The 25,366-nt window shown below is 28.2% G+C and overlaps 2 protein-coding genes across 8 annotated transcripts in view; one reads left to right on the top strand and one right to left on the bottom strand.

Moving 5' to 3' along the window:
- The window catches only part of Sfxn2 (sideroflexin 2), a 12,024-nt gene extending 9,960 nt beyond the window's left edge, over positions 1-2,064 (bottom strand). Inside the window, exons 1-3 of the mRNA XM_014421224.2 lie at positions 1,830-2,064; positions 1,584-1,744; positions 1,287-1,457 (exon numbers count right to left, since the gene is read on the bottom strand). Coding sequence (XP_014276710.1) covers positions 1,287-1,457; positions 1,584-1,741 — 329 coding nt within the window. The 5' untranslated portion in view covers positions 1,742-1,744; positions 1,830-2,064. The remainder of the gene's footprint in view (positions 1-1,286; positions 1,458-1,583; positions 1,745-1,829) is intronic.
- The window catches only part of Ranbp16 (Ran-binding protein 16), a 46,396-nt gene continuing 22,238 nt past the window's right edge, over positions 1,209-25,366 (top strand). For 2 of the 7 annotated variants that reach the window (XM_067046361.1, XM_067046359.1), the window contains exons 1-17: positions 2,467-2,607; positions 2,704-2,753; positions 3,199-3,439; positions 3,542-3,720; positions 3,825-4,049; positions 4,122-4,322; positions 6,030-6,149; positions 6,227-6,373; positions 8,957-9,129; positions 10,716-10,909; positions 15,966-16,071; positions 17,356-17,473; positions 17,560-17,651; positions 17,999-18,143; positions 20,343-20,490; positions 23,586-23,745; positions 24,321-24,511. In XM_067046361.1, coding sequence (XP_066902462.1) covers positions 2,739-2,753; positions 3,199-3,439; positions 3,542-3,720; positions 3,825-4,049; positions 4,122-4,322; positions 6,030-6,149; positions 6,227-6,373; positions 8,957-9,129; positions 10,716-10,909; positions 15,966-16,071; positions 17,356-17,473; positions 17,560-17,651; positions 17,999-18,143; positions 20,343-20,490; positions 23,586-23,745; positions 24,321-24,511 — 2,455 coding nt within the window. In that variant the 5' untranslated portion in view covers positions 2,467-2,607; positions 2,704-2,738. Of the gene's footprint in view, positions 1,227-2,463; positions 2,608-2,693; positions 2,754-2,773; positions 2,883-3,198; positions 3,440-3,541; positions 3,721-3,824; positions 4,050-4,121; positions 4,323-6,029; positions 6,150-6,226; positions 6,374-8,956; positions 9,130-10,715; positions 10,910-15,965; positions 16,072-17,355; positions 17,474-17,559; positions 17,652-17,998; positions 18,144-20,342; positions 20,491-23,585; positions 23,746-24,320; positions 24,512-25,366 lie in introns of those variants that run through there. The other 5 variants (XM_067046360.1, XM_067046364.1, XM_067046363.1 and 2 more) reach the window with 5 other exon arrangements.

Genomic DNA, 25,366 nt, shown 5'->3' with positions numbered 1-25,366 from the left:
TATATTTTATATGTTTGACAGTATGTGAATTAGAAGATAGCCCCAAGAAAAGCAAAAATAGTTTTTAACTATATTGGTGGTCAACATTTTGACCCATAATCCTGGTCTTCTTCACGGCTGTTGTAATTGGTGAATGCATGCACTAATAACACTTATCCTTATAAAATAATATTACTATCTTTTATAATATTATCCTGATAAAATTAGTGTATACCTCCACCTATCATAACAGCTCTTATGAAGATCAGCAGAGTGAATTGAAACCCTGATCATCTCCTTCTAACAATGGTAATTGTATAATTGTATTCAAAATGGTGTTCTGATAATTTGTAAATTAATTTCTTATTATTTATAAAAGTAGTTTCTATATTTGTATTAAAAGTTTTCTTAGTTTATTTTATCATTTTTACAATCGATCATTTGCTTATTTATTATCATCAACAAATATTTAATTTAAATAAAAATATGCTATAGATATATTTTTGTGGAATTGAATACTTGAAAAAGACAGTATTTTTTTTTTTGGAATAAAACTTTAATCCAAAAGGTATTTTATATTATTATAGAACCTTACGAGGTGTAGATAGTTGACCGTAGATTAACACAACTTCTCCAACCAATTATAGAACCTTACGTTTGTGTAAATTAAGAAACAAAATATAAAATAAATCGATATAATTTAACTTCATTGGAAAAAAAACTGGTCATTTTGTCTTTTCAACAAATGCTACCTTTCTCAAATAATTAAAATATGATCTTGAAACAAATTCTATTTATTTACACAAACCTACTTCATTTGAACTTGAAGAAAAATATACCATCCCCAAAAAAATAATCTATGATTATTAAAGACTCGTGTGAAGATTGCTTATCTCATCAATTGAGCAGTTCAGCTTCTAATTCTCCAGAGAGAAAAAAAAATCAGACAATAATATACGTTGTTGCACACCTAAGTCTTAATGATGAATATTCATAAATACACATCCTACAATTATTGTAGTACAGGACGATGACATATCATATATCACTTTTGGCATTTTTCCCAACAACTATTAATAATGATTTATTTCTTTTTAGCACTAAACAGTTTAGTAAGGAAGCTGCTGACCAGGAGATAGATAATGTCTGTAGGAATGAACGTCGCTACTACACTGTTTGAAATCAGAATTTAAAGTGAAATAAACGTAACCCTTTCAAGGCATTTCTAAAGTGGAAATGATCAAGAAGTATGACGCATATATGATCAATATTCTGTAAATATATTTAAGTACATAGTCTATACTGACCTGTACCATGACAACATTGCGCCAGTAATGAGCATTCCTCCAGGCATTTGAAAAGACATTCTTCCAAATATATTCATCTTATCACCAGTATCTGGATGAAAAGCACTATCATATAGTTTTTTTGCATACAGTAAGTCTTCTCGTGTGGTTCCCGGAGGTTCTCGATGTTGTCTGTTTAAATCCCAAAATGTAAGCTTTAGTTACAACCTGTTGTAATGTTGTAAGTATAATAATTACACGATAAAACAAATTTGAAACATCAAGTAAAGTTAGCACTTTCTTGTGGCATCAACTTACATATACAATGTTCGAAGGTTTTTAGCTTGATCAAGACATTTATCACCAACAAAATTCAATCGAGGATCTGTCACCCAAGCAAAATACCTAAATCTTCCGAAATAGTGACGTTGGTCCCATACAGGATCATCAAAATCAAATCTTGCTTGATGCAACATCTTCTGTATAAAATAACACTTTTATTTTAACAAAAATGAAAGATTGAATGGATTTAAATGCAGGAATAACATGCAAAATAATAAGAACCTTTGCACCTAAGATGACAATTTAATAAAAAATAAAATTTAAATAATACTGGGCTTCATTAAATGTTTGTTGCTGTGGTTATATAAAACTTTTGGGGTGATTAATATCTAGTAATAACTTAATTACAAAAACTTAATTCATTCTTGTATCCACTACAAACAACTTAACTACTTCAAATGGAAAACTAAAATGTTCTGTTAAGATGCTAGGGAGAAAACCAATGTCCACAGAATATCAGAAAACAGCTGTTCAGGTAAGTGTATAAAGATTATTGATTAATGGGACCCCATAAGAAATTTTGATCTTTTTCAAATAAAATCGCTTATAAAAATTTTACAACGCATAGAATACTGATTTTATAAAATAATTAAAGTAAGGAAAATATTTCTCAAAAAGAACTCTGTTTTTTTTATTAGACTATTATTTTTTCGTAACTAACGATTGCATAACTTATTTGTGACTATAACTAACTTAGAAATCTTCTAATTCATCTTAGTTATTTTAACTTGATACAATCTCCCCCCCCTCGATTTTGTCTTACTATCCAAAAATGAATATAAACAAATATATTAATTCACCGCTTTATTTTTGATGAATTTTATCTAAAGAAAGATATTGACTTTACTGTGTATTTCTAGAATCAATTATATTATCATATCTATCAAAACGAGTTTAACCAAGAAGATTTTTCATAGGAAATTAAATTTCAAATCATTATTTCTAATGATATGATTGATAGTCACTAAGAACTGGTAGATTAGATATAACATTGAAAAAAGTAAAATATTTTTGTAAATAAAATTTAATTTTTAATAATGGAACATTTTCACTTTCAGAATATATTTTAAGTTCTTTTATCCTTTTATGTTTTTAGACTGCGCTACAGTCGTTGGATGGGTAGCAGCAAAAATGGCGGAAGAACAGGTGAGTCTGTAAACAATGTTATTATTTACAAAGAATATCTCGTATATCAAAATAAAATCGCTAACGAAATACATTATTTACACCTGTTAATTCCTGATACTCTGACTGAGGTCCTCTCCTGTCGAGATGGTAGGATCTTTCATTTTTCTAAGATTTATTCGTTGTCGGCCTTTTCTGTCTTTCAAGTAAGGCCCTGATTACATTTCACAAAATTGCCAAATGTAATAGTTGCCGATAATTTCAAAATTTTGATGTACCTCAGTTTAGGTTTTTATTTGTCAATAAAGAATTGTACACCCTTTTCCAAATATTTTATTTAATTAAAACCTCCCTTCTGTGTTGGGGTGATAACAGTTAATTAGTTATATGAATATTTAGAAGGATTTTTTTTGTCTAATTAATTTTAATCATGGTTTTGTTTTTATTAAGTTAAATTTATTTTTAGGAGGTGAGACAGTTGGAATTACTTTGTAAACAGTTATATGAGTCAAATGATCCATCACTTAGGACTGAGGCAGAAAAAACTCTTGTTAATTTTCAAAATTCCCCTGACAGTTTATCAAAATGTCAACTACTTTTGGATAGAGGCGATTCAAGTTATGCCCAATTACTTGCTGCAACCACCTTAACCAAGTTAGTTTCACGGACTGCTCAAACTGTCAGTCTACAGCAAAGAATTGATATAAGTAAGTACATAACATAACTAATGTTATTACTATCTCCTACACAATATACCATTTTGGAATCCTGGGAATTATTTTTATGTGATTCATTTGTTTTAATTTCAGGAAATTATGTTTTAAATTATTTGGCTACCCGACCCAAATTGGCTCCCTTTGTCGTTCAGGCATTAGTTTCATTATACACAAGAATAACAAAACTTGGTTGGTTTGACTGTATAAAGGATGAATTTGTTTTTAGAAATGTTATTAATGATATCACCAAATTCTTGCAGGTAAATTTTATGGTATGATGGAAAAAATATTTATAAGTTATTTAATCTTGGTTTAAGCCAATTTATTGGCCAGTATTTGTTTAAATAATTTATATTGTATTTCTAATGTTTGTCAGGGTGCTGTAGAACACTGTATGATTGGTGTTCAGTTATTATCACAGTTAACATGTGAGATGAATCAAATATCTGAAGCAGATGCCAATCGATCTTTAACCAAACATAGAAAGATTGCTTCATCATTCCGTGACACTCAGCTATTTGAAATATTCAGACTATCATGTTCTCTGCTTGGAACAGCTTCTGAAAATTGTAAAAGTTTGAATTTCAATGACGAAGCCCAGGTATTAGTTTATATGATTATGGTTTGTTCTGACCAATTTGTATCTGTACTATATATCAGTGATTTGTTTCAGCATGGGCTAATGACTCAGTTACTAAGATTGGCGCACAATTGTCTTACATTTGATTTTATTGGGACTTCCACTGATGAAAGTTCTGATGATCTCTGTACTGTGCAAATTCCCACATCTTGGAGGCCTGCGTTTCTGGATTTTACCACACTTAAACTTTTTTTCGACATGTACCATTCTCTACCAAGTTCCTTATCTCCCTTGGTAGGTCATAAAACGGTTTAATAATAATATTAATATTATCATTTTTTTATCTAAAATTCTATGGGCCACTTGAAACTTCTGGATTGTTACTATTGTGAAATTTTATAGCCCAAACTTTAGAATATCTTGTTTTCTATGTTTTTTCAAAAATTTCTATTTTATAAACAACTTTAGTTAATTGATAAGTTATCTATTGATTGTGTGTGGTACTTTTATTTGATATCAATGAAGAGGAAAGGTTATCAATTTCAAAGGTGAAATTAGTTTGATTTAATCAGTACCACAACAGCTCATGAAGGCATTAGTATTCCTGCCATTACAGTATTTTTCGAAGAATTGTAGTTAACTTTCAGCTCCTACTTGCTGATATATCCTATGTCTAAAGCTAGGTTCAGGTTTCCTGCTTGAATCTGTTAACCACAGTTCTCACCCTTATTAAGTTCACTGATTGTCAATAGAAATTATTAGAGCCCAGGCCTGAAGCAGTTTAGTACAGCATTAGTAGCTACTACTCTAGAGTAGCTTATTTCATAGCCTATTTTGATATGTCTACTCCCAGACAATATTATAACCTAAAGTGTTTAACCTGGAATGTTTCGTGTATCTGTCAGCCCCAGTTACAATCGACTGTCTAATTTTTTATCAATAAATATGTTCATTATAATACATTTATTATTGTATTTATTTAAATGTCAATAGATTTCATCTTAAAAAAAAAAATATTCAAAACGCCAAAATGTGAGGGTTAGATGTATCTTTTATTTTATTTATTTCTCTTTTGCAATATCAATTTTTTTCTTTGCCATGTTGGAAACTTCATTGCTTTTATTCAAATATCATGTATTCTTTTCTACTTATTTTTTGATGATATTTGTTGACATTTCTGTTTGTAGATTGGTGAGATAATTAAAGGCATTATCTTTGTTAGTTTGGTGAAATAATTAAAGGCATTCTCTTTGTTAGGTTGGTGAGATAATTAAAGGCATTCTCTTTGTTAGGTTTGTGAGATATTAAAGGCATTCTCTTTGTTAGGTTGGTGAGATAATTAAAGACATTCTCTTTGTTAGGTTTGTTGTAATATGTGGTGACTTCTATGGTGTTAAAAACCTGATTATGGTGCTTATTTGTCTAGGAATTCATTTAAAAAAATGGAAAAAAGCTGTGATCGATTATTCATTGAAAAAGTTACTATTTCTGTTATTGTTACTGAAATTTTAGGCCACATTAGTATTGACTATTTGTTGTTTTGTTTTTATTTTCTTAGTTAGTTTTCAGGTTATTTATTTTTAGAATAAAGTTATTTAGCTAAATGGTACAAGGGTTAATCAAATTTTTTTATTCAATATGGTGTAATATATGGATTTTTAGTTTACATCTACTTTTGGTTTCATTGTTTATTGGTACATTTTTGTCTGTTATATATTTAAATATAGTAAAGCCTTGTATGTATGTATATACTTTCTGCTCAAGAAAACTTAGTGTAGGTCAGTCTGATAGGAAGAAAATCTTGTCTCCTGCAAACATCTAATTACTTATAAACCATGTTTTATTTACAAAGAACATACAACTTTTAAAGTTTGATTATCTGAGATCTACCCCAAGATCTATGCTTAAATGGGCTTGCTAATTACGTATATATTTTTATGTGAGAACGACAAACACCATTATTATGCATATTTTAAATTTTTGAATCAATTTCTATTTTAGGCGCTTTCCTGTCTAGTTCAAATTGCCTCTGTTCGAAGATCATTATTCAGCAATACAGAAAGAGCCAAATTTCTCACCCAGTTAGTCAATGGTGTCAAGCATATTTTAAGAAACCCACAGGTATTTAATATCTTCCAAGCATTTGTACATTTGTTCTATGTATATATATAGTTTTTTAATATAATTTTTCTTTTTAGGGTTTAAGTGATCCTAGTAATTATCATGAATTTTGTCGACTATTAGCTCGGCTGAAATCTAACTATCAGTTGGGAGAGCTTGTCATGGTTGAAAATTATAGAGAAGCAATTCAACTAATTGCCAAGTTTACTGTTGAAAGTCTCAAGGTAACATATTTCTTCCTTTCTGCTTGATTATTGTTTTCCTTTTATGATTGAAGTTTGAGGTCATTGAGTTTTGATGATCAGTAAATTAAAGAATTCATTCCTGACCTGCTTACTTTTGTTTATATTATGAACAGTTAAATTTACTATAATTAATTTGACTGTAAGTTAATAGAAAACACTTTTTAATCATAAAACAGATCTATTATATATGATTATTGTAATCTAGGACGAAAAAAGAGTGTGAAGTTTGATAATTTCTTTTAAAAATTATCCAACTCTCCAAATCCTAGCCGGTTCGTTTTTTTTTCTCTATGATCTTTGGTTTACCTGGATTAAAAAAAAATAAGTTTTTATTAATTAAATATAAGAAGATGGTCAGGGTTGCGATGAAAAAAAAGAACAAATAGTTTATAACTATTTTAATGTCCGATGTTTCGCCCCACTTTGCAGGTCTGCCTCAGGGCTAAAAAGATACAAAAAAAAACTGAGAATATTACAACAATAAGATAAAGAAAGGTAATTTAAGCTAGGATAAATATTATGTAAAAATAAATTGATAAGAAATTACATATAAATTAAAGGAAAGAAGATATAAAATAAACTTGAATAAACAATGATAAGAATAAAAAATGAGTAACAATGGCAAGAGTAAAATATATAATATATACAATTATAAGTAATATATACAGTTAAAAAAGTACAGGAGACATACTTAAAACAAAAACAATATGGGGAAAAAAAAAAGAAAAAGTAGAGATTAAATAAACGTCTTGAAAGAATAAATATAAATAATAATGATATTAAATGATAATTAATGAGCAAAGAAGAAATCAGGACCACATACCTGTTCAAAGCAAAAGGTTGAACTGAACGCGACAATAAAGCGGAAGTGGGGAGGAGGTGGCCAGCCGTTTAACGGCTATATTTCTGTTTCAAATACGTCGCGTTTACAGGAAGTAGTCATAAAGATATGACAAAAAATGAAAAATAATAAGAGAAAGATACAGAAATATGATAATAATAATAACTATAATAATTTTCTAATTTAGAAATAACTAAGTAAAATTAGAGTGATACATATTGTTGCTAATAATACGAGTATATACTGAAGAAAATATAGTTAGGGTAGTTAATACAATATAGGATATAATAACAATGATTGTAGAAGATGTAACTAATAATAAGTAAAAGTAAATAAAGGGTATTAAAAAAAAAATTACAAAGAAATAAATAAGAAAACTAATTAGATAATGATAACAACTGTAGTTTTTATATATTGTGAAAATAATCATTTATCTACATTGATAATAGTAATAGTAAAGATTACAGGAGTAACATGAATAGTATAAAGTGAAATAAGGTAATTTAAAAATCGGAAGTGAAAGTTTACTAAATAAAATAAAAGTACAAGGTGAGATGTAAAAAGAGGTACATAAAAAGATTAAAAATAAGTAATAAAGTATAGAAATAAGTGAAAAATTGTGATAGAATGTTGACAATATAGGTGATGATAATAATAAGTAAAATAAGTTAATAGAAACATGCGAAGTAAAAGTTTACCAAAAAACAAAACAAAGTAAATGTAAAAGTTAATAAAACATAGATGAATAAATATAAGTGAATGAAGCGATAGATAATATAAGTGATAGAGAGATGAAAAACAAAAGTATAATAGAAAAATTTGGTGATGAATATAAAATGAGTGTAAAATTATTTAGTCTTAATTAAGTTTAATATATGGCTGTAGGTATGTGAGATATAGTTTTTATTGATTTTGTGGTTAACTGGAAGGGGTTCAAGATGTATATAAATGGATTCTGAGATGAGTCTCTTTTGTTAATTTGGAACAGTGGCTAAAATAGTGGTGGGCTTATTTTTACTACTTAAATGTATTTTCTCTGATAGTGTAAAAAAAAAAAACCTAAGTAAATAAAATATGCCTAATATTATTTTTTTTTCACTGAATTTCAATCATATTTTACTGTAGGATGACCCAACAAAAGCTATAGCAAACGTTATTATATTTTTCCATCCCAAACCACTTTTTTTTTTTTTGCTTATATATTTTAGTTTTTCTTGTTGATAGTATTTAGTTGACGGTAGTGTAAAATTAGAGAGGAAATAATCAGGAATTACCCATTTTATTAGATGTGCCAAGGTTTCGACTCAACCATGTGGCTCTTACAGACTTTGTGAGACAATGTACTGAGTACTACTTGGTCAGTCTGGTTTCTTTTTTATTATAACTATTCCTTTCAGTATACTCATTTCCCATTAATCATTAACCATTAATCCATTCTCAAGTTATCAAGAGCCAAGTTATATGGGTGCTTGTATCCAATTTCTTATGCTGATATTCTGAGCTTCACATTTTAACATTGTAAAGACTTTTCTAGGTTCTGGATTTTCTAGGTACATAGGATGGCCATCTAAGCTTTCCAATTTAGATTATTATGGCTATATCAGGTTCATTGAAGATATAGTACAATTGATATTTTATTTTTAAATGTTCCACATTGTTGTTTTAATTTTTTTCTGTTTAAGCTTGTAACTTTTTCCTTTATTTTTTTGTTATTGTTTCAGATGTGGCATTTTGCCCCTAATAGTGTTCATTATTTGTTGAGCTTATGGCAACGAATGGTAGCAAGTGTACCATATGTTAAGGCCACTGAACCCCATCTTTTAGAAACATATACTCCTGAGGTAACCTCTACCTACATCACATCGAGGCTAGAATCAGTTGCTGTTGTAGTCAGGTGATTTGTTTTTTAAATATATATTTATGTTCATATTGAATACAGAGTATTTTGAATATGTTATTTTGCAGAACTAATGGTGTGTTATATCATGATTTTTTATTTTTTTTATTATGTATTTAGGAATTAAAACTTCGGGTAAATATGAAGTCATATCTTTAACCTGTGTTGTTTATCATTAATATATTTTTGACTAGACTGTGATTTAATTTATTTTTGTTAAATTATTTGTTATACTGAAAACAAATTATTTTTTGTATTATAATAAAATAAACTTTGTTACTTTTATTAATAAATTTATTTTTTAAAAGAATTTTTGTCCTTATTAAATTTACCTCATTAAGTCTAAATAAAACTAATAGTAAATATAAATAATCATTTGGACAAAGTTCCTGGCTTTATAAGAAAAATAAAAAAATAATCTTTTTACTAACATCTGAAAGAATTATCTTCAACTACTGTTCTTGGCAACATCGAAAGCGAGTCTTCCAGCAGTTTAGAAATCAGTGCATGCAGTTCAACATATTTTCTGGTTGTATTTACTAGATTCTAAATGTTCTACACTTCTATAATTATAAAAACTAACACTTAAACATACAGGAGTAATATAAAAGTTTAACTACTAGCAAGATTATAATTATTTTTTGATGGAGCCAAATGGGAAATTAAAAGAGAAAGCTTCTAATGTAAACTATACTTAATTTGAAGCAATTGTAACAATACGTAATGGTATACTGTTTCGTGTTATAGTGTTCATAACAAAGCAGTTGAAATATTAACTTATGTTATATTTCAAAAGATATTTTAGGATACATTAAATTTACTTTATGTACTTAACTTGTATCTCTAAAATCATCGTATTTTTAAATATATCTATTATTTAATAATTATTAATAATTCTATTAAAAATAACTAAGGTTTAATTCGGCATTGTTTTATCCTTAAATTCTACTCCTGCGATATTTTATCTAATAAATGTGATACATTAGTGTTTCCTGTGAAGATAGCCACGGAAGAAGATAGGCAGAATTTATTAAAACAATGTGATTAGTTTTGAAAAATGAAACTTTGTTAATCAATTACCTAAAAGTTGTAATTTAATTAACATCTTACAACCATATAAAATTTTTAGTGTGTGCAAGAATGCTTTGTTTATAATAGTGTTCGAGTATTATTTTATTCTATACTTATTTAATTTTATGGTACAATATTTTGGTATTGGATATTACATTTATTTATTTAGATCTTATTTTCTGGTTGAATACATTTTTTTATAACTTGTCTTAAATTTATTACAGGGTAGTGCTTTGTAAAAATTTGACTTTCTTTTTTTTTTTCTAGCTTCTATTTTTATATAAAGGAAAAACTAAGTCTTAATTAACCAGTTTGTGTAGTTATTATTATTTTAATTCAAACAGTTTCATGTTAATGATAAATCTTTTTTAGTTTTTCTTTGGATTAGTAAAACCTGATACTCATGCAGTAAATGGTAATAGTATTTTGTATCACACTGTTTCTACTTCAGCCTGAGGCACTGTTTGAATATATTAATTATTTACCAGAAAAATATTTTAATCTGATTGTAGAGAAGGTCTGGAAGATCCCTTAGATGATCTCGGAATGGTGCAGCAGCAGTTAGAACAATTATCCGTTATCGGAAGATGTGAATATCAAAAAACATGTGCACTTCTGGTTCAGTTATTTGATCAATCAGCGACCATGTACCAAGAATTGTTTAACTCTCAGAATGCTCACCAAATGGATGTTTCGATTCAACAGGGTAATTCACGTTGACTTATTAAAAAAACAAAAAAAAACAACATATTTAGTGGGTTTTTCAAATCACTGGCATGTTGTAATTCATTAAAATGATAATATTAATATGGTAAACTTCATTATGAAGCTACCTAACCCCTTCATGTGAAAAATTCCTAAAGATCAGCTTCTTAACAATTAATTTTTTTATTATTTACTTGCTGAAAATGTACTTTAATTATTGTTATATCTTGTATGGTTTTGGGTCTAATGGGTATTATAATTACGAATAAGTTATAAGCTAACTTGATTATTAATAATTTTGTTATTATTGAGACTTATTAATTTTTATTTCGAAAATTTGATCATAATGAATAGTTTCAACATTTTTAGTTAGAAAGTTATCATTTATTATCACGACTATTTAGAAGAACTATGCAGACATAGTTTACAATAAAAATGTGATTTGGGTTTTATAAATTGATTATATAATCTATCCAAGATTTTATTATGGCCCTTTGCACACAAGATGAGATGAAATTAAAGTGAGAGAGATCCAAACTGGATACAATTGGTTACTAGGCAACCAATTGCTTCCAGTTCGAGTCTTTCTTGCTTCAACTTCAATTCTCTCACACTGCGACTTTGAGTCTCTCTCACTTTGATTTCATCTTCCTTTTGATTAACATAGAATCTATGACATAACAAAACAGGAATAGGGAAACTTTGTAGCTAAAGCAATTAATGACTATTAATATCGCTGGTACTAAAGTTCATGAACAGCATCAACAATTCTCCCCCAATTAGACCAATCATGTCCAGCTTATTCCCATTCGCTGCTCTCTGGAGACCCAGGTCATTCTCTACATACTTCAACCATTTTGATCTAGGCCTGGCTCTTCCTCTCCCTCCATAGTATGATTTGGTAGTCCTTTTGGATTCATTCAGTGTCCTTTATCCAACCATATTATATTTATTGATACTTTTTAACAATATACGATTAGCTGTAGTTCATTAACATTTCTGGATAAATTAGTGATATCTTTTTATTTCCTGTATTTTTCCCTATTCTTTCCTCTCCAGCCATTAAAAAAGCCCTCTTAATGTTTTTGCGTTTATTTCCTTTGTTTTCTGGTATTCTGTTTCCTAAATACTATTCCACTTTTTTTGCCATACTGGTGGGACCTGTTCTTAAGATCATTTTAATCATTCTCTTCCTCTTTATTTTAGAAATCATTTTTAAAACCACTTAAAGTCAAATTTTTTAATCGAGCCTTATTTCACATTTGTAACATGAGAACTCCCATTCATAAACATAATTTTTGAGGACCAATGGGCAATGTGCCAGTGAGTGGTATCTGTTCTTATATATGTTAAGATAAAAATTAAAGGGTTTTCCATCTTTCTTATCTGATTTAGAAGATGTTTGTCTTTACTTTGTTGGTAAATTGAATTATCTTTCAAAAGAGGGGTTGAAATGTACATTCAGGAATCTATAGTTTTTTTGTTATTAGTAAACTAATTTTGATTTTAATTTGGAAATATAAATTTTTAAGCCACTTTAAAAATGTCTACAGCATAAGGTGAACCACTACTAATAATTTCAGCTTCACATGCACTGTCGTTTTTGAGATGCAGTGATCAACAATAAGTTAGTGAGTCATTACTGACACAGGCAAACTGATTTTATTGTGTACAGAGAGATAAAATTGGTTTCCATGGGAACTTGTTCAAATTATTTTAAAATAAATATGGATCAGTTTGCTTTATCTTTGCTAATATTTATCAGGTTTTCAGATGTGTTGTTTTTGAGTTATTCCTAAGACAATATTTTTTTTTTTAGATTTTATAAATATATTTTTTGGAAACCCAATCATATTTCACATCTATAGCATGAGGAGAATGACCATTGATAGTTTCAACCTTATAGGAATTATTGTTTTTGAGATATGGTGGTCAATAAATCAGATAGTGAATGTTTACAGACACTTACAGCCTGATTTTATTAAGTAGATTTTTATTGGGTCTCTGAATTTTGTGAAAATTTTTGGTACTGGTCATTTTTTTATTTTTTTATGTTTTCCTTAAGTTATTATTATCAATCTTTGCTTCTAAGTCATCTACTCTTGAAAATTCTCACGATTTTCTCTATTGTTCCTTACATTTTTAATATCGCTTTTCTGATTTATTTCAACCATGAAATAATAATCTATATGATTTTGGACTTCTTTCATGATTTGATGTCCAAGTTCCAGTGAATATATTTGTGTTTATTATTTTCATGCTTTTACTAGTGGCATAATCAACTATTATGTAGCCTTTGTCATTAATTTTGTGAGAACTATATTTTCTTACTGATTTCTGAGGCTTCCCTAATTTTTCTATTGAAATTTCCTAGAGCATTTTTATATTATATTTGAGAATTAATTGTAAGTCCTTTCTAATCATATCTAAAATTCCCCATTGTATATAACATCCTTTCATGAATTTTCTCATTTTTTAATATTATATTGCTTGTTTCATCAATGTTTCACCATAAAACATGTATAGTAAAGATCCTTTGCATGGCTACTATGGAGAAGGATAAATTTATTCATTTCCATTATATTAAGTTGCTTCTATTGTCTTATTTCTTGCAATGCTACCAAATCCATTCTGTATTCCTTTAGAGAATTTTCCAACATGCAACTTTTTCCTTTATCTAGAAGTCCACAAAATTTTTTTATTCTGATCATCAAGTGGTTAATCATTTTTATGATGGGTCTTATACAATGTACCAGTCCAAGTCTGAAGCCTTGTTGAAATTTTTAAAATATATTTTACACGGATAGAGTTATTGGTAAAACTGTTTTTAGTAGCCTCTTATGACATCCAGGAGCTATCTCAGGACAAGAGTTATTATAGGGTCATTCCATTTTAAATCAGCAGAGGCCTGAATCCCTATATCTCAGATTTACTCATTTTTTTTTTTTATTAGTTATAAGAACTAAAGTTCATTACAAAATGTATGTATTTTTTTCTATATTTTTTAACTTTGTGATTTCTTTAATATAAATTTTTTTAAAATTTGGCAGAAATAGTCAAAATTTCATCATATTTTAGTGTAGCACAAAAATGGTCGTAGATTTACTATTGATAGTATTGGAAGAATATTTTAAGGCTTATTGGATGTTCCTTCATGCGATATGTAAAATTACAACCTTAGAACAAATAGTTTTAATTATTTTCAAAAATTTAAATTTTAAAAATCTAAAAAATACCTTCTCAAATGAAAAAAATTTTGTTATTCTGCCCTATATTTTCTAGATTCATACTACATTTCAAGATGAAGAAATTATGGTATCAGAGATAAATAAAATCTAAAGGTTAAGTTGGTGCTGAATTAGAAGAAAAAGTAACCTATTTTTTTCTGTTCATTAAATTCAGTCATTTCTTTATTAAATAAAACAAAGCACACTATCTTGCCAAAGTGCTGCACAGTTTTCGGAAGATATTGCTTTTGAAAAAGAAAATACAAAAATAAAAAATGAGTGCTTGTAATTGCACTACTGAATATGGCATGTTTCATTCAAACTTTCAGATTATAATTAGGGATAAAGTTCTTGCTATATATAACAGGTGAGAAGTAATATTATCAGGCCTGCTTAAAATTGGTGCCTTAATCTTAGTAAAAACTTCAAAAGATTATATAACAGAAGTTTTCTTTAAATAATTGGAACAAATTAAATGTTTTATTTTTTCTCTTAGAAGCTTTATCTTTTGAAAATTATACAAAATTTTGGTGAATTCATCCAAATGAATGAATTCCAAAATGATGACCTTATAGTAATCAAAAAAACTATTTTCTCTGGAAATTTGTTTCTACCGGTATAATTTTCATTTGTATTTAAAATCCATATCCAGTTAAATATTACAAATAGTATTATCAGTAATAAAATGCATCATTTATTTATTATTCTTTGTGTTTTAGAATTATTGTTAGACATAATTTCTAAAGTTTTGAAAATATTAGATAATGTTGAGTATTTAAAATGTCAACTTTTAGTTAAATTGTTTTGTGTTGAGACTAATTAAATGGATATAAAATACCCAACTTTATAGGTAATTTGTTAATAATTTTTTAAAAATTTATGTTTAATTTTATTGTTAGTCTTAATGTTTATTAAATTTGAATTAATTTATTTGATGATAGAAGGATAAGCTTCTGTTTTCTCAAATACTAATTTTTCTTTTTATTATTCAAATTATATTTAGATTATTCATGGATATTTTCAAATAAAAACTCATTCACACTCTTTATTATAAAATAATTAAGAATTACTAAAAAGTTTTAACATTGAGGGTTGTGTTAAATAACCTTAGTAATTAATTATGGAAAGATTTAAACTTTAATCTCAGTAATTTAATTCAAGTTAAATTAGAATTAATAATTGACTTGTAACAGTTAGAGGTCTTGTGGTTAGTGGGAGAGGTTGATCTATAAATTTAATAAAATATTATAATAAAGATTTTATATATCAAAAATTAGATAAAATTAAATGTTTTTCTCAAAACTTTTATGTCTTATGAATTAATTATTTCATATACCATTTTAATCGAAAACAGTTCTATTTTTGGGAACAATAACGATTTTTTTGGTCTTAGGGGATCATGAAGCTTATAATTTAAGTTGTATAAGTTGTATCCCATATTTCTTCTACCTCAGATGGTTAGGAACAAGGGCGTATCCAGGATCAAATCTAGGGGGAGGCAAGGCATAGTCTTTTAGGTTGTGACATTTCAACAAGGTTAAGGCAAATGAAACCAACATTTGGAGAAAATTGTGTATAATTATCAGTTCTTTATTAGTAATTAAAATTATTTGCTTGAAAAAAATGTTTATTAAATTATTATTTTTTTTACTTCTAAGGGAGGGGGGAGCAGCTGCCCCCTCCTACCCCTCGCTGAGTATGCCCCTGGCTAGGAAATAAAGTTTATTTGTCTTTGAAACTCTCACATATGTCAGTTTAATGGCATATTTGATTTCAATTTAAGTGCTTGTTGTAATAAAATGGTTTTATTGTGTATTATCTTGATTTCAGGTAGACTTACCTGGTTAGTCTACATAATAGGCTCAGCTATTGGCGGAAGAGTTTCTTTTAATAGTAATGAAGAGCATGATGCTATGGATGGTGAGTTAGTATGCAGGTAAGAAACATTACATAATTACTAATCAATAATAGATTTATCACTAAAACAATTTTAGTTTTTATAACCTTCTATATGTGTTTATTTAATGTAAACATTTTGTTTGTGAAAACGTTTTTAATAAGTTATTTTAAAACTTTTTTCATAAAAGTCCATTACGAATCTTTATTCTAAACATTATTCATAATAACTTGAAACAAAAAAAAAAAAAAAAAAATGAAACAATTTATTGTTATATAACAGTGGTTCTCAGCCCATTGAAGACTGTGAACCACTAAGCTTTGGAACTTTAACCATTTACAGGCCACCCCCCTTCTCAACTTGAGAAAAAAGGGAGTTCCCCTTGAAAATATTTAAATATTAGGTTCCTTAGAAGTGGATTTTATGTCACTTTTATTGTGTATATATTTATCAAAACCTCTCGGCTAACACTCAAACATTATGTAATGTTATTGATTAAATAGTTCAAACAATAAATTCTCAAAATATTGTTGTATAATTCCTCCTATTCCAAGACTTATAGACCAGAGGTGGATTCCGATTGGATATTTCCGGTTGGGTATTTGATTAACAATGGTGAGATGGTTAGTTAGTGTTGTGTTCAACCAATTTCCCCCCTTCCTGTTGAAAGTTTAGACTTCCACTGTGTCTCAGGAAGGTCTCCTTTCCTAGATTTATTTGAGATAATTTTTATTTTAAGTATTTGAAACTTGGCTCCTGAGCCAATTTGGGAGGACACCCAATACCTGACTCCCCATTAAATTTTAACATGTAGACTACCAACTAGCAAGCTTGCATTTTTGCCTAGGACGTCGACTACGAATCATCTCATATTTTTACTAGGAGATAACTTGCATTGGGTGTCCTTTGCAAGATCGTGAACTAAGAGTTATCTCGTAGTTGGCAGTCAATGTGTTAAATAACATAAATGTTTTGGTATTAGTTTCCAACCACAATTTTAATATGACAGATGGGTGTAAACTCATTTGTACACAGTGAGAAATGGCCAACCATCATTGTCGGTTATAACCGGACACAATAAAGTGATTCATAGTAAAGTGAATTTAGGCATTGACCTTCACTAAATAGGATCTTTTGGCAATTTGTTTATCTCTTGAGCGATCAGAAGACGACAGCTGTTTTCAAATTAAAGTGGTTATAATAATAAGTGATGAATACACACCCACCTGACATGTTGGAGTAGTCCTTGGGAACTATCACCAAGGTGTGGTTACTTGATAGTTATTATTATAATCATAAATATTTAATAACTTTTTGTTTTAGAGTGCTTCAGTTAATGAATTTAACTGATTCACGTTTGACGCAAGGAGGCTGTGAAAAGTTGGAGTTAGCTATGTTAAGCTTTTTTGAACAGTTCCGTAAAATATACGTTGGTGATCAGGTATGATAAATAAAAATTATTTTGTTTTTTAATATAATTGCACCCTACTAATTCATATTTCTATTAATTTCTTTTAATATTTCTAGGTTCAGAAAAATTCCAAAGTTTATCGAAGATTGTCAGAAGTTTTAGGTCTAAGTGATGAATCAATGGTGTTGAGTGTTTTTGTTAGAAAAATGTAAGTTCATTTTTTATCATTGAAACAATAATGTTTGAATAGCCCTCTATCTTCCGTTTTGAAGAAAATAATTTCAATGCTAAATACTTCGTATATTAAATTAAAAATTCTTTGTCATAATTATTTAGTTGACAAGATTCTATAAATATTATTTAGTTTTATAGAAATCAATGCCTCTTGATAATTAACTTATTATTTTTTTAAATTTAAGTGAACTAAATTAGTTGTTAATTATTCTAATTGAAACTGTTATTTATTTATGATTTGATATATATATTTATGATTTATTATCCTGATTTCTAATTGGATAAATAGAAAGTTAAGATGTATTTTTGCTATTATTTCAGTATTACAAACCTAAAGTACTGGGGTAGGAGTGAGCATATAATTTGTAAAACATTACAATTGTTAAACGATCTCACTGTCGGATATAGCTGTGTTAGAAAGTTAGTCAAGCTGGATGAAGTCCAGTTCATGCTTAATAGTCATACAGTAAGTACTCCAAAATTATTTTTTGTTTATTTGACTTATCTTCAATCAAGTTGTTAATTGAGGGTAGACTAGTTAGTGTTTATAGTCTTTAATGAAAGGAAAAAGTTGAATCTTAAGCCAAAATAGATGAACATATTAGTATTTTTGGATATGTAGCCTTTTTTTTTTAATATAAATTGATCTACGGATGGTAATATACTATTTAGACTTTCCTAAAATGTTTTGTAAACATACTTCTCTTCTTCTTGCTCTATATGGTTCAAATTTTATTGATATAACTTAACGACGTGTCATAAAATTTTTGAGACTTTAATAAGGAGCCATCCAAAAGAATAGTGATATTCAAAAAAACTAAACAGAAAAGAAAAGGAATCCCTAATAAGAATTTATTTTATAAATTCATTTTAGACATAAATACTTCTACTGGGAAGGGGAGAACACATATACTCTTTTATCTTTTCTGAAATGTTTTGTAAACATATTTTTCTTCTTATTGCTTTTTATGGTTCAAGTTTTATTGATATAACTTCATGACGTGTCATAAGGTTTTTAAGCCATCCAAAAGAATAGAGAGATAGGGAAAAAAAAACTAAACAAAAAAAAAAAGGAGTCCTTAGTGAAAATTTATTTTATAAATTCAGACTTAAATACTTCTACTGACAAGGGGAGATATACTCTTTCATCACATCTTTTGCCTTTTCTGAAATATTTTGTAAACATTTTTCTTCTTATTGCGCTGTATCGCTCAAGTTTTACTGATATAACAATGGTTAGATTAAAAAATTCAATAAAAAAAAGAAAAGGAATTTTCAGGGAAAATTTATTTTAGATCTACTTCTTATTACTTCTAATGACAAGGGGAAGACAAAGTCAAGAGGTAATTTTAACCAAAGCTTTCTTGGCGACTATATCCAAAAATATTGGACACATGTCTTAATTTTACTTGAAACCTTCAGCACTCGTGCATATTTTGAATAAATTCAAATGTTTTTGTACCTTTAGAGACAAGTTTCTTCTGTCTGATGATAAAAATTATGTGTACTTTTGTACATTTGAAGGTAATGAAAAGCTACTTGAATATATTTAAAGAATCATAAATAAATTGTCTCATCTCAAATTCAAATGGGCCTAATAGAGTCTGTTTCATTCATTTTATTTTTTTTGGAAGATTGTTGATTGACCTTGTGTAATTAATAAAAGGGAGAGGGTCTGGGTATGGTCAAAGTAACTCAAATATAAAATGAACTATTTATTATGAGCCTATTTATTTATTTTTTTGTTATTATGTAAACCCTGAAACATGGGGGAAAATGTAGGCGCATAAGAAATAGTTTATTTTCTACTTGAGTTATTTTGACTGCACCTGGGCCTTCTTTCTTTTATTTATTTTTTTCTAACATAATAATAATTTCAGAAGAATTTGAAGTTGATAGGTTGAGTTTCAAAGATTTTCTTGATCTTAGAAAAAAAGTTATGTTCAAACAATAGGAAAATTTTCAGCCTAAAAAAAAAATTTTATTTCCTTTAAACTGGTATTAAAGGATTTTTTGAAAATAAATATGAACTTATGGGCCATTCGAACTTACACTGAGACAGTTGTCCAATATTTTTGGATCGCCAACTTCATCCACAAAAAAAAAGAATATAGATACATAAAATCTGTGACTATACTCTCCCCTTGTGAGGGTGCAAAATCTAAGCCAAACTATCAGAGATTTCTGCTTCTTATAAACATAAACTGAAACTAGGAATGTTTCACGACATATGAGAAGAAAAACGTTTTGAACTTAGTTCAGCTGATTAAATAATGTGAACATTTTGAGAGAAATTCAATAAAATAGGACTGAGTACAACAGTTTTTATATTTTTAATTCCTTAATACTGATTATTTCAGTTTTGGCATATGCCGATAGCCATTTAAAATTAATAGTTGTCGATTTTAAGATTGCTATAGTAAAGCTTAAGCCTTACTAGTGTTTGATTTATTACAGCCAGTTAAAGTTGTTGTTTCCACCAATCAGTAACCAATTACAACAGTCATTCTTACGAATGATTTTGATACTGATGAGAATCCAATAGGTCCTGTTAATACTATTCAATTTTATACTATTATATTTAAATATTAAAACGCTACTTTATGTATTAGATTTAATTAATTATAAGTGAATAATCTTTCCTTTTTTTTTTTTTTTTTGTTAGAGTGAACATTTTCCTTTTCTTGGTAATGGTGTGGAGGTCAGCGAAATGCGTTGTAGATCAATGTTCTACACCTCTTTAGGCCGTTTGCTTATGGTCGATCTTGGAGAAGATGAAGATAGATTCATTACCTTCATGATTCCTTTAACTAGTAAGAATTTCTTTATAAGAGACTTGATTTATTAATTATTTATTTATAAATTATCCTCATTCAAATAAAAACAAATGTAATCCATAGTTAGTTCAAAATGTTCTTTTTTCTAGTCTGTTATTCTGAAACATTTTTCATTTGTTGTTTATTCCTTTCTCAAGAACTGCTTGAATTCTCTGCCTGGAAGATAGTTCATGTAAAGGAGGTTTTTTATGACTTCTTGCTTTTACTGTACATTTATGTTGTAATGGTGCTCTTTTAACAATGGGTGGTAAACCAAATGATTCATTTTCTTTTTTTGGTTGTGAGTTTTCTACAATAAAAATATTAATGATGTTGATGTATTATTGTAAAAATAAAAAATGGTAAAATAAAATAAATTTAATTCATAATTATTATGATAGCTGCTATATCTTCAAAGAGCTTTATTAATGAAGGACAGTTTCTCAGCTATGAAATACATCGAGGTAAATGAGAAGATAGTCAGTGGTACGGACAGGAAAAACAAAAACTAGTTTTCATTTTTCATAACCACAATCCTGACCACCTCCTTCTAATTCCAATATGGTCAATCATCTTTATATATAATTGAGATAAATGGTTTCAACGATCATTTTTGAAGTTGATTTGTTTTATCGATAACAATCCTTTATTCTCGAACTGTTTGAAACATCATAAACACACTTAAGTGGATATCACAATTTGAATTAAATCCAATATCCATATTGTCAGTATAATGGCATGCATAGATTTATCTGGGAATATTGTATTTGAATTATGGTTGCAGATAAAAGGTAGCAGCTGGTTTCTAAATTTTTATATAAGTCGATTGACAGTTTAGTATTTTTAATTAGTTACGCCCACATTTTCAGTTAGGTCTTTTTGGCATTGCAAAGGAATAGAAAATCATATTTAAATGCAATAAAATACAAAATAGCAAAATTTGCAAATACTTAAATTACTTTAAGGCACCAATCATCTATGGGTCATTATTGTGCAAATACTTTGTTCCAATGATAAAATGAGAACCAAAATAAAAGTAGCATGGCATTATAAACTCTGTTCCCCTTTTGTTGCTATATGTGATTTAAAGTAATAACAATATGAATAAAAATGAAAGAAGCTGCCATCCAAACTGATACCAACTTAGGTTTGTCTGGAAAGGAGACAGGTGACTAAGCTGTGCGCCTGAGGAAGATTATGCCCATATAGTCCTATATTATTTCTCCTGAAATTTAAATGGAAAGCTACAGTAAAAGATGATGTAGGTTGGCACAAAAAAAGTTGATTAATTCTTATTATTAACTTCCAGTAGTGGTGGACATTGTTCTGTGATTTTCTAACCAACTTTTGGCTGAACCACTGGGGTATAGTACAGATAGTCCATTACATCAGAATAAATCATGAATATATAAAAATGTATGCCATATATAATTCGAAAATGATTGATACTGCGAAGCCTGCTTTAGTCAGAAGATCCTTACTATCTTATTACTATTTTAAGGTATTAGAACCCGATAAATATAATTCAAGTTATAGCGTTGTTGTGTATAAGATGGGTATGTAAGGTTGTAGTACTTAGAAACGAGCAAATCCCAAAAATGTTAATAAATACTGAACCGATGGATAAGTTAGTAATACCAATGGAAAAAGTTTATATTTTACTATCTTGTTTATCCTGATATATTACTCTGAGTTTGGCAATTCATAATGTAATACACGTTGATTCTTACCTGTATTTTGTATTTCATTAATTTTGCTTTCTAGGGTTCCATTTGAATTTTCACCATTTTCATTTTGTTTAGAAATTATATTAGATTTTGTTTTATTATTCAGATGTGGTATTGTTGTCGATAGCTGTGGAGTATTATTCGTTATTTCTTCATCATATTCATCTATAGGAGTACCTGCTTTTTCGAAACAGTTATTTTTATTCTTTACATCTTTAATAATTTTTGTCATAGATTTATTGTGTTTTGATATTTTATTGTTTAATTTCTTTAAATTATGTTTCGTCTTCTGATGTATGTCTTGAATACCTACTCCATTAGATAATTCATTTAAGTTTGTTTCATTCTTACTTATCTGATCATTTTTAGTTTTTTTTAGCTTTGACTTTTTGTTTGATACTTTTATTTTGGTCTCATTGTTTTTTTCCGAGTTCAACTTGCTGAATTTAGAAATATCGATGGCTTGCTTACTGTCTCCATATCTTTTTAAGATACTTTCATTCAGCATATTTAGCATTAAATCAGCTGCTTCTGGTTTAGTTGATCTCAGCAAAGTTAGTGTCCTTTCGCAGTTTTTGTTGATTTCTTCTCTGTTCAAATTTTTTGTGATTTCCATGCTCTATTTACTCTTGAATAAAAAAAAAAACAAAACTTAAATTATGAATATTGCACCTTTTTCAATGTAATATAAACTTGAAATTATCAGAATCTGTTATAATATACTGATAATGATTGTGTTTTTTAAATTGTAAGTGATCTGCTCTCTGTATCCCCTTGATATATATGCGTATATTTTTATCTTTTATTTTAAATACTTACTGAGTATCTATAATAAGCTAAGATTAAAGTATTTAAGATAAAGTAAACATATGCTTCATAACATTAGGTTTAAATAAAGTAGTCTAGGAAACCTGCTAACCTGTTTTTTTTTCTTCAGAAATCTATATTTTTTATTATTTTGTTATATAATTAGTAATTTTATCAAAATCTTGGTTTTGTTTTGTTTGGTACTTTATTAGTTAAGCTGAAACTAGTGTTCTATACCTAACCTGAATCCTATTTAGATGAATGGCTGTGTTAAAAATAAAATTTCAGTTACATTTATTTCTTGTATTAAAACAACAAAAATATTTTTAATAACACTATTATTAATATATCTTTTTAATACTACTGTGAAACTTCTGTATAGTGGGCATTCACAGAGAAGATGATTTTGTTCATTATAAGGATAGTATATCAACATTTTTTTATTTATACTTTTGGACTTAATTTAAAAAACACTCTTCAACTTAGACAGGAATAAAAGTGGGGTCTGAAATACATCCATTGAATTAGTTTTTAACAATTATTTTGTGTTCTTTACAGATGCTTTTGAGTCCATTGGAGCTATGCTTCAGACAGCTGGAACTCCTGTTTTTGCTGCAGAAGAAGCAAGAAAAGCTTTAATTGGTTTAGCTAGGGACCTCCGAGGCCTTGCATTTGCTTTTAATACTAAGACATCCTACATGATGTTATTTGATTGGATGTATCCTTTTTTATTGTTATTACTATCAATATTTATTTTAATTATAGAAGCTTTACTGCCATTGTGTATGTTACTAACTCCCAGGCCGGGGTTCAATTTCAGCTGTGGTAGATAATTATTTATTCTGTTACTGTACCCAACCCTGACGGTTCTAAAGTTCTCTGGGGTACACCCAACCTCTACAAACTAAGTGCCCTTAATTGGGGAAAAATTTGTCAGTTGAGTGTGATATTGAAGAAATCACCTGCTTATGCAACCATTGTTCAAGAAACAGTACTTTCTTACAAAGAACTGAACCCCTGATCCTTCTTGGGTTGTAGTGGTATCGTTTACTAACACTCTGTAAAACTAAAAAATTATTTATATTATTATTATTAAATTCAACTTATGCTACAATTAAATTAAACTTTCTCAAGTTACATTAAGCTTCTTGACTTTCTAAATCACACATTTTGTTTTAATTTTAGCTATAGAGGAATTCTACTTGTACTAATAATTTTTTTTTTTTACATTATTGTTTATTTGGATTTCAATTTATATAAAGACACATTTTTTATCTTAACCTGTACTGTTAGTTACCCAACATATACACCAATACTACTTCATGCTATGGACCTGTGGTTCAGAGAACCTCAGGTAACCACTCCAGTGCTCAAACTCTTTGCCGAACTTGTACAAAACAGATCTCAAAGGCTTCAATTCGATGTTTCTTCTCCAAATGGAATATTATTGTTCAGGGAAGCAAGCAAGGTTATTTCAAGTTATGGTATGTATTTAGTATTGTATATCACCATAATTATAGATACATCCAAGTTAAAAATTAATTATTTTTCCTAGCAACTTCTCTATTTTGGGTAATATTTCTTCTATTTTTAATTATTTATTCCATGTTATCTCCAATATTAGTGAGAAGTTTTATGTCATTACTTCTTATTACCCACTAGTAGGGATTGCAATATTGGACCAAAAGTTCAATACAGGTATTCAGTATTTTTTAGATCTTAATACCGGTTTTAATTCTGGTAGTATTAATTTGAGAAAAGAAAAAAAACAACAGGTGTTTCTTTATTTTATTTGCCAGTTTTATTAGAGAGAATAAATATCACAAAAAAATCATTTGTAACATATAAATTATATATTATATATTTATATTATATAAATTATATATATAACAGTATATAAAGAATAAAAAAAAGTAATGTAAGTAAAAGGAACATGTGTATTGAAATCACAAAAAAGTGTAAATATTACTATTCAGTCTGCAGTACTATTAACAATTTTTGAAATGTGATCTTAAAAAACATAATGCTTCAATTCTACTGTCATTAAGCCTGGAACCTAATTTTGTGCAACAATTACCAGTTGTCGAAAACGCTCTTTCAGCATCTACACTAGATGGTGGAACTGTTAGCAATATATACCACGATATACTTTTTCCAAGTGTTTATCTCTAGATCACTTTTTCAAAATAATCTAAAATTCCTGATGACTTGGGCTAACAAACTGTACTTAAATTTGTACCTTCATCACAATTAGATTATTTCCTTTTTAACAAATATGTATCATGTTTCATTTTTAAATGTGTATGGAGCTAAAACATATACTATTTTGCTATGTTGGT

Source organism: Halyomorpha halys, unplaced genomic scaffold (genome assembly GCF_000696795.3).
Source record: "Halyomorpha halys isolate HHAL.00 unplaced genomic scaffold, Hhal_1.1 Scaffold307.1, whole genome shotgun sequence".
Taxonomy (NCBI): domain Eukaryota; kingdom Metazoa; phylum Arthropoda; class Insecta; order Hemiptera; family Pentatomidae; genus Halyomorpha; species Halyomorpha halys.
The sequence above is the reverse complement of the archived record's forward strand: the minus strand, read 5'-3'. Positions and strand labels throughout refer to the sequence as shown.